This window comes from Olea europaea, chromosome 13 (genome assembly GCF_002742605.1).
Source record: "Olea europaea var. sylvestris chromosome 13, O_europaea_v1, whole genome shotgun sequence".
NCBI classification, from domain to species: domain Eukaryota; kingdom Viridiplantae; phylum Streptophyta; class Magnoliopsida; order Lamiales; family Oleaceae; genus Olea; species Olea europaea.
In genome coordinates this window covers 4,099,445-4,109,291 of record NC_036249.1, presented here as the reverse complement: position 1 = coordinate 4,109,291, position 9,847 = coordinate 4,099,445, and the positions used below count along the sequence as shown (strand labels likewise).

The 9,847-nt window shown below is 35.6% G+C and overlaps 2 protein-coding genes across 2 annotated transcripts; both read left to right on the top strand.

The window, feature by feature from the left end:
- The first annotated feature begins 594 nt into the window (after positions 1-594).
- Positions 595-3,235, top strand: LOC111408330 (G-type lectin S-receptor-like serine/threonine-protein kinase At2g19130). Its single transcript, XM_023038100.1, has 5 exons — positions 595-608; positions 803-879; positions 1,833-1,898; positions 2,193-2,585; positions 2,671-3,235. The coding sequence occupies exons 1-5, from the start codon at positions 595-597 to the stop codon at positions 3,177-3,179; spliced, it is 1,059 nt and encodes a 352-aa protein (XP_022893868.1). The 3' UTR covers positions 3,180-3,235.
- Positions 3,236-3,257: 22 nt separating this feature from the next.
- LOC111407321 (G-type lectin S-receptor-like serine/threonine-protein kinase At4g03230) lies at positions 3,258-5,140 on the top strand. Its single transcript, XM_023036734.1, has 5 exons — positions 3,258-3,779; positions 3,867-4,077; positions 4,159-4,396; positions 4,591-4,741; positions 4,823-5,140. The coding sequence occupies exons 1-5, from the start codon at positions 3,414-3,416 to the stop codon at positions 5,114-5,116; spliced, it is 1,260 nt and encodes a 419-aa protein (XP_022892502.1). The 5' UTR covers positions 3,258-3,413; the 3' UTR covers positions 5,117-5,140.
- Positions 5,141-9,847: the final 4,707 nt, after the last annotated feature.

Sequence of the window (9,847 nt, the reverse complement as noted above, 5' to 3'; positions counted from 1 at the left end):
CAGCTATACGAATATTGGGACAGCTTACCAATCGAGTTGATATTGGTGTACATAGTTCTATGAGTGGAAAATTATAAATATTTTTAAAGTATTTATAAATTAAGTATCTTATTAAAGTATGTGCAATTATGTATTCGATTATATGATTATTATGGAAATCTATTATATTATGATACATTTGGAATATCAAAAATTATTTATGGCACATTTGTGACTTGGTACGTAAAACATGTGATATTGAGATTCAATTGAAATATGAGACGTGATATTGAGATCGACTAGAAAAGTACCCGTGATTATATACTTCTTCTACTTCACAAAGGGGCCTTGGTCATATTCGATCCTACAAGGAGTGGTCTTGACTGGATATTAGTCTTGATCGTATACATATAGTTAATAGAGGGGCCTTGACCGTGTTCTAGAATTGATTATGAGAGGTCTTTGAGATCGAATTTCCCGTGGCGAAAGTTTTTAGCCCGAGAGACAAATTATAGATTTGAGTCAGAAGGTACATTTTTGGTGGATTTTTCAGTATATTTGATATAATGAGATTATAGTATGGTTATCAGTTAATGTTTATAGCTTGACTTTGAGATGACATTTGTGATGTATGTGAATGTCTCACGTTTTGGATATAATTATATGATGTTATCTTGCGAGTAATTCAATGATATGAACTCGATTTTGATAACAGTGTAAAATTGAAAAAGTATAAATTTTTTTGAACTTCTCTACTCACTGAGCTATCAACTCATTTATTTTCCCGTAATTTTTTCTACGGGTAGTAATTGATTCTCTTTAGCCTGAAGAGCCGAGTGATTTTGGAACGAGAGCCACACGACATATTGAGTGTTATAAGTTATATTGGTGAAGCACAAAGTAAATAATTTGGGCCCATCGCATTTGCTATAACTCATATTGGTGAAGTACAAAGTAAATAATTTGGGTCCATCGCATTATATTTTACATAAGTATTTGATTTTGATGCATTTTTTCAAGTAACTCATAATCAGCCTTGGTGATAGATTTGATATCTAGTCAGCATCTATTATCAGCGCACGTCACGTTTCGGGTCCACTATGGTGATTCGAGATGGGTCGTGTCACATGTTGGTAGTTGCAAAACTACATCCTGAAAAACAAAGTAAAATTACTTGGAATGAAACAACTCTATCTCACTTTGATCCCCCGCAGCAATCAATGTGAGCAAGAGGTTGAAAAAATCATTTATTTGTAAAGAGTTACAAATCAATTACCTAATGTATTTGTTAACACAAGAAAAGTGCCACAGTCGGTTAAAGACTGTCAAAATAGAAATAATTGGCCAAAATGAAAAGAAACCATACAAGCAGAATTGAAAGTTTGGAGATTCAAATGTTGAAATTATACGTATCAAATTTGAATTTGGAGATTATTTTTATGGAATTCGAAAGTTGATTAATACATTGGTCTATAGCCGTCATGGCAAGTACCGTGCACTTTTCGACATACTTTTATTAGTACTTTTCATAATTGAATGATTATAAATTTTCTCGAAGTTGTGAAATATCTGAATTATTTGATCCACCGAAATAAATATGAAATTCAAAAATAATTTATTTAAATCTTTCAAGGTAAGTGCTTATAAATTTAAATGCCGCCACAACTTTGGAGAAATTTATAAATAATATGCAAGCTATAGTTTTACATGATAATATATTTAATAAGTTGTTAATTAAATTCATTTTAAATTAGAAAAGTTATTGTAGTTACTTAAAGATAATTAGATTCAGATATTGTAATCAAATCAAATATGTTTATGTTTGATTTTGATTATTTGATCATATTCGGTAGAAGTTGGTACAGGATCCGAGCTGTTAATGGCTCTAGTTACTTTACCCATGAATAAAGAGCCTCAACGTGCTATTTTTCAAAGTCGTGTGTTTGCTATAAAATTAATATAATTATTTAAGAACTGAAAATTTAATATTTAATAGGAGGTCAAAATATCAAGCCTATTATAAGTTGTTTAATATCATAAATAATCTCTATTTTTGTTATATTCATCCTTTATCAATTCAACGATCAAAAGCAGGCCAGCATCATTTGACTAGTAGAACAGGAAAAGTATAAGTGAATGGCCTTTCTTCCGTAAATAGCATGCAATTGACAAAAAAACACTTCTTGTTTCATTCTCTCTCTCATCTTCTGCAGCTATGATCCCGAAGAATACTTGTTGGTTTATTCTCTCTGTGTTGTTTTTCCTATGTTTCTCTATAAACATCCATCATTCTCAAGGAGCTGACAGCGTTACAGCAAATCAGCCTCTCTCTGGAAGCCAGACAATTGTCTCATCTGGTAACATCTTTGAACTAGGATTCTTCACACGAGGTACTTCTTCCAGTTATTATATTGGAATTTGGTACAAAAATGTTACTCCAATGACCATAGTTTGGGTAGGAAATAGGGAGACACCCATTTCAGACATGAATTCTGTAGAATTTAAGATTTTAGATGGGAATTTGATGCTTATGGACGAGTCCCAGATTTCAATTTGGTCCACAAATGTAAATTTGACAACCTCAAATTCTTTAGTGGCAACTCTAGGTGATAATGGAAATTTAGTTTTGAGAGATGAGTCAGAACCTAGGACAAGTGAAGGATTTTGGCAAAGTTTTGATAATTTTAACAGATACGTTGTTGCCTGGTAGCAGCCTTGCCTATGATAAACGTACAAGAACAAAGAAAGTTCTCACTTCTTGGAAAAACTCTGAGGATCCTGCACCAGGGCTTTTCTCTTTTGAATTAGATCCAAATGGGAGTCAGGTTATTATAAGATGGAATAGGGCTGAATGGTACTGGACTAGTGGAGCATGGAATGGGCTCTTTTTCAGTTTAATCCCTGAGATGAGGCTGAACAATATGTATAATCATAGTTATGTTGACAACGTTAATGAGAGTTACTACACATATTCTTTTTATAATCTTTCCATTAGATCTCGATACGTGATGGATGTTTCCGAGCAAATTAAGCTGACATCATGGAATACGAAGGAGTGGGATTTTTATTGGTTTCAACCTAGGCAGCAATGTGATGTGTATGCTTATTGTGGGGCATTTGGTAGCTGCAATCAGAATTCACTAAACTTCTGTAATTGTTTACCCGGATTTAAGCAAGGTCGAAGATTGATTGGAATTTGAAGGATTATTCGGATGGATGTGTGAGAAAGATCCTTTTGAACTGTTCAAATGTGGAGTTCTTGGTCTGCGAAAATGTGTTGTTAGGTGCAGGGAGTGCTGGAGAGTGTGAATCTATCTGCTTGAGTAATTGCTCTTGTACAGCTTACTCTTACAATGACAATGCATGCTTGGCTTGGAATCGGGAACTAATGGATTTACGTACAACAACCAGCAGAAACTGATGGCAATAAAAAAATGATCTACATTAGACTTTCTGCTTATGCATCCGAGTTTTCAAGCAACAAAAAAGGTAAAGGGCGTCTAATAGGGGCTGTTGTGGGTTCTGTTGCTGCTGTTATGGTTCTATTGGCCATTGTCATGATATACATACGTTGCAGGCATATATCTAGAACTACCAAAGAAGTTGAGGGATCATTGGTAGCATTTCGGTACAAGGATGACTTGCAAATTGCAACTAAAAATTCCTCAGCTAAGTTAGGGGGAGATAATGAGAGTGGTATTGTTGTTCCTTTCTGCAGTTGGGAAAGTATAATAGCTGCTACCGAGAACTTCTCAGATGTAAATAAACTTGGACGCGGGGGATTTGGTCCTGTTTACAAGGTTTAACTATTGTTTTATCTGTAATTGTTTGCTGGAACAAAAATGTGCTTCCATATATATCTTGATTCTAGTTCACAACTCTTGCAGGGAATGTTTCATGGAGGGCAAGAAATTGCAGTGAAACGGTTGTCGAGCTGTTCTTCACAAGGCACTAATGAATTTCAAAATGAAATTGTATTGATTGCAAAGCTTCAACACCGAAACCTCGTTCGCCTTTTGGGCTACTGCATGAAGGAGAATGAAAAGATCTTACTCTATGAATACATGCCAAAGAAAAGTTTGGATGCCTTTATATTTGGTTAGTTCATGGAAAATGATGTATTCTATATTGCTATTTTCATATAATTTCAATCAATAATATTTTTTTCACATATGCTAGATAAAAAGCTATGCATGTTATTGGACGGGAAGAAGCGGTTTGACATCATCTTGGGGATAGCAAGAGGGGTTCTTTATCTTCATCAAGATTCAAGGTTGAGGATCATTCATAGAGATTTGAAAACAAGCAACATTCTGTTAGACGAAGAGATGAACCCCAAAATTTCAGACTTCGGTTTGGCAAGAATTGTTGAGGGAAAAGGAATAGAAGCAAGCACCAACAAAGTCATAGGAAACTAGTAAGTGGCAATTAAAAGATCTTATCCGTACGAACTCCACTTTTTGGTCATTCAGTTCTTGGCTCCTGTGTGTCGAGTGCAATAATATAAAAAGATGAATTTCTATTATGTTATCTGTATATACACCTAATATACCCAAGATCATATTGTATCATATATCTATGTACATACTAACTTGTAGTATCTTGGTCCAGTGGTTGTATGTCTCCGGAGTATGCATCAGATGGACTATTCTCAATAAAATCATATGTATTTAGTTTTGGACTTGTTGTTCTCGAAATAGTCACTGGAAAGAGAAACACGGGATTTTACCAATCTACACAAGACTCGAATCTCTTGGGTTATGTAAGTAGCTAAATTCCTGCATTTATATGCAACATTTTAGCCAATTAACAGTCTAAAATATTTTTAAACTATTTTGCTCAGGTATGGACATTGTGGAGTGAAAACAAGGCATTGGATATAGTCGACCAAATACTGCTTGAATCTTGTAAGAAATCTAAAGTTATCAAGTGCATAAATGTTGGGCTGTTGTGTGTCGAAGAAGACCCCAGTAATCGCCCTACCATGTTGAATGTAGTTTTCATGCTTAGTGGAGAAATCGTAGTTCTTCCAATTCCAAATCAACCAGTTTTTGTAATGAGAAAACGCTCATCCTCTAATCAATCGGGTTTGTTCTCCAACAATGGGTTGATGGTATCTATTCCACAAGGGCGTTAATGAACTTTTTCTTATTTCCTTCCACTCATTATATGCTCAAGAAGAATCTCCACGAACTTGTTTTATTAGCAAAAAGTCCAAATATGCAAGTTTCCTCTCATATCTAGTTGTTTGTGTTAGAATTTTGGGGTGACCCGAATTCTTTTGTTGAAATGATTGTAGAATTTTAATTGAAGTGCATATCAAAAGAAATTTTAGTTGGAATGTTTTGAGGAATCCTATTCAAGTTTAATTGTTAAATTCTATTTAAATATCTATTTTGAAGCCCATTGGGAGTTGGAATTTGAGTTGGACTTGAAGAGTTCAAATAAGGAAACTTTTAGGCATTTTAATTCAGCTACAACTCTACTTCTAGGGATAGATTTTTCCTATAAATATGAGGCTTCTCTGTCAGTTTTCTGAGAAGCAATTTTGCTAAGTTGTACTTGTTTTGTTCATATTGTTCAGTAATAAATAACATTCCTCTACGATTAACCCTTTTTGTTCTTCTTTATTTTAAATCTTATTATTCGTGATGTGATCTTGTTTATTTCATAATATTGTCATTGAATCTCATTCTTTACGTACAATTCGGTTTGGATCAACAAGTGGTATCGGAGCTTCCGTGCCCAATAGTTTGTACAATTTTTCCTTCTATTAACGAAGGAATTGTTGTGCCGAAGGGTTGAATAGACATATAATAATTAGTAAACGATGTCTTAAATGTTGAGTAATGACAATTTTTTTCTTCTATGCATTATACCGGTGAGAAAAAAAAAAGAAAAGGAAGGAAAAGAAGAAAAAAGTGGTCTTCTTTTTGCTCCACCACGCTAATTGTTGACTTTATATACGCATCCAAACAACAAAGTGATGGTTCTCTCACTCTCATCTCCTCCATTCCCTTCAGATCAGTGGCTAGCCACACATAGAAAACAAAGATCTGTCTTTTCTCCTACTATCTGGTGATAATGGGTCACAAAGGAGATGGGGGTGAGCAGTGGTCGAAATCTCACCAGCTTTAATATCAGAAAATTTCAAAATTTTTGAGTTCAATTAAGGTTCTCAATGTGCATTTAGCACATTGGATATCACTGTATTGAGAAATTCACAATCAATAATACTAGAAAATATTACCGTGGATTGAGGTAATCGTAGTCTTGTTACAATTCTAACAATAAACTTAGATATATATATATATATATATATGCAGTGAACCCATGTAGCAATAATAGTTCCGAAACTCACAAATGATTGAATCACAACCTTAAGAAAGCTAAAATTTCGGTTTGAAACTTGATCCAATAATTTATTGAATCAAAGAACCAAGACAATCGCAAACAATATCTTAACCTTGTGATCACGAAAATTATGAACCTTGCTATGAATTTTTTGAACGCCACAAAAAAGTATGAATTTTTGATAAGTTTGGATAGTTTGAACGTGTAGGATCGAATTCCACAGCCAACACGTGCAAAACCGGGCTCAGTTTACCACAACATCGACACCAAAAACTTGAGACAACTCCAACACCACCCTATGCCGCCACCGGTCCGGTTGCTATCAATTGGGAAGGAAAAGACCAAGAATATTCCCACAGTATGTTAACCACAAAGGTCATAGTGAAAGGGAAAGGGAGAGGCCGAGAGAGAGAGACTCACAAAGAGGGGAAAATTTCACTCTAATGGAGGCCGAGAAAGTGAAGGGATTATATGCCAAGTATATTGTCCAAAATAGGTAAGTTACAATTAAGGTTAAGTGGTGGATCAACAAACAAGGCTCGACTCAAATAATTGGGCCTCAACAATAATAATATAGCCTTCCAAGGAATGGTGCGGGAACCGTGAGCAACACTATAAAATAGGTTACTTCGAACGGTCCATAACAACGTGGATTACCTTGTCTCGTTAATTGTGTCGATGTACTAATCAATCATTAGGTCGAGGCCGATTGATAATAAACAACCAAGGTTACATCATCGCCCGGGAAGGTCGTTTGACAACAAAATTGTCTAACAACCTCCACCTTGGTGTCAAAGGACCTGCAAAGAAAATTGTCTCCCATTAGTGACACCTCTAATAGAAAAACAATAAAATTGGAAATCATTTACCTGTACCAATGTTTAGAAGTTCCTTGCAACTCCTAAACTTTGCCTGTGGCAGTACCTTCATCCCCATATCAGATGGGTTGTAGTGTGTATGAACTTTCTCAAGTCTTACCACCTCTTGAGATACTATATCTCTAATAAAGTGGAGTCTAACATCAATGTGTTTAGTGCGCTCGTGAAAAATAGGATTTTTGCATAAATGTATGGATGATTGACTATCAGAATACACTACCACATAATCATTCAAAACACATAGTTCATGAAGTAGACCTCTAAGCCATTGAGCTTCTTTAATAGCTTCAGTGGTGGCAATATATTCTGATTCTATAGTGGATAGTGCAAAAATATGTTGTAACTGTGATTTCCAACTTACACATGAATTAGATGAGGTAAACACGCAGGATGAAGTAGATTTCCTACCATCCCTATCACCCGCATAGTCAGCATCTACAAAACCTTTTAATTTTATGCCTTCTCTATTAGCACTAAACTTTAAGCCTACGTTACTAGTACCCTTCAAGTACTTTAACAGCCACTTTAGCGCTTCCCAATGTTCAGGTCCCGGATTAGCCATATATCTACTGAGAGTACTAATAGCAAAACCTAAATCAGGTCTAGTGCAAACCATCAAATACATTATGAAACCAATCACATTTGAGTAAGATACTCTACTCATGTATTCAACTTCACGCTCATTGCAAGCAGATTGTTCCTTAGATAAAAAAAAATGATTAGCAAGGGGCAACGTGACAGGTTTGCATTCACTCATATTGAACTTCTTCAATACTTTGGATATATATGGAGACTGATGCAAAAACAAAACAGAATTTGACCTATCTCTTTCGATTTCAATACTTAAGATTCTCTTAGCCTTACCTAGGTCTTTCATGTCAAATTCACCACTTAGTTTTGTTTTTATGTTATTTATCCACTTAGAGGATGATCCAATCAAAAGCATGTCATCCACATAGAGCAACAAAAACAGATAATTATCATCAGTCTCATTGTGTTGAAAGTACAGGCAGTGATCAAATTTACTTCTTTGAAACCCTATAGTGAGTACAAAGGAATCAAACCTCTTGTACCACTGTCTAGGAGTTTGTTTTAGCCCATACAAGGATCTTCTCAGAAAACACACATAATCAGGTTTTGACTTATCCTTAAAGCCTTTAGGTTGATTCATGAAAATTTGTTCATCAAGTTCACCATGTAAGAAAGCAATTTTTACGTCAAGTTGTTCAAGTTCTCAGTCAAATTGTGCCACTAATGCGAGCATGATCCTAATAGTGGTGAACTTAACAACTGGTGAGAAAATTTCATTATAGTCAACGCCCTCCTTCTGTGTGTAGCCTTTAGCCACTAACCTAGTTTTAAACCTTAGGGGTTCCAAACTACTAGTTCCTTCCTTAACCCTAAAAAAACCCATTTGCAATCAACAATTGATTTATTCTTAGGTCTAGGTACTAGCTCCCAAGTATGATTCTTTTCCAGAGAACTCATCTCTTCTTTCATTGCCTTAAGCCATTCATTAGATTGATCACTGCCTATTGCTTCTTCAAAAGTCTTTGGCTCTTTATCAGCTAGTTCTTCATAACTAGCCTGGGCAAAAGCTAATTCAGATTCAAAACCAAACCTTCTAGGTTCCCTCGATTGTCTGCTCTCTCTATCTGTAACTAAGTTATAGTTAGCTAAGGGATTCTCTTTCTCATAGTGCTCTTCTGTCACTATTTCGTTACTATTTTCCACTTCGGGTTCCCGAGTTTGAGTCTCCACCTCATTTGAGACAGTAGGGGCAGGTGGACTGATTTTTCCTAACTCCACCTTAAATTGGTCTCTCTCTTCACCTGATTCTACTTCACTCTCAGGTTCATTTTTCCCTTTAATACACGGCATTTTTTTTCGTTAAACGTGACATCTCTACTTATGATGATTTTAACTCCATTTTGGCTTCTATCCCATAATCTATAGCCCTTAACACCTTTGGGGTATCCTAAGAAAACACACTTCCTAGCTCTAGGTTCCAGCTTACCCTCACTTTGATGAGAAAAAGCTGTACAGCCAAAAGTTCTAAGTATCGAGTAATCACTCAGTTTACCCGACCATCTCTCATGTGGAGTATCACCATTCAATGCAGCAGAGGGTGTAAGATTAATCAAATAGCAAGCTGTCATAACAGCCTCACCCCAAAATGACTTGGGAACACCAGAACTGATCATCATGCAACGTACTTTATCAAGTATAGTTCTATTCATCCTTTCCGCTACCCCCATTTTGCTGAGGGGTGTAGGGAACAGTCTTATGTCTAGTTATGCCGCTTTCTTTACACATACTATCAAATTCTTTATTGCAGAATTCTAGGCCATTATCTGTCCTTAAAAATTTGATTTTCTTGCCAGTCTGGTTCTCCACTTGTCTCTTCCAATTATTAAAACTATTGAAGGTCTCAGATTTATCCTTCAAAAGATAGACCCACACTTTCCTAGTGTAGTCATCAATAATAGACAGGAAATACCTATTACCACCTAATGTGGGGTTACTGGCAGGGCCCCAAAGGTCAGATTGCATATATTCGAGCATGCCTTTAGCTCTATTAACACTCGTGAAGAAAGAAGTTTTGTGATGCTTACCAAGCACACAATGATCACAAA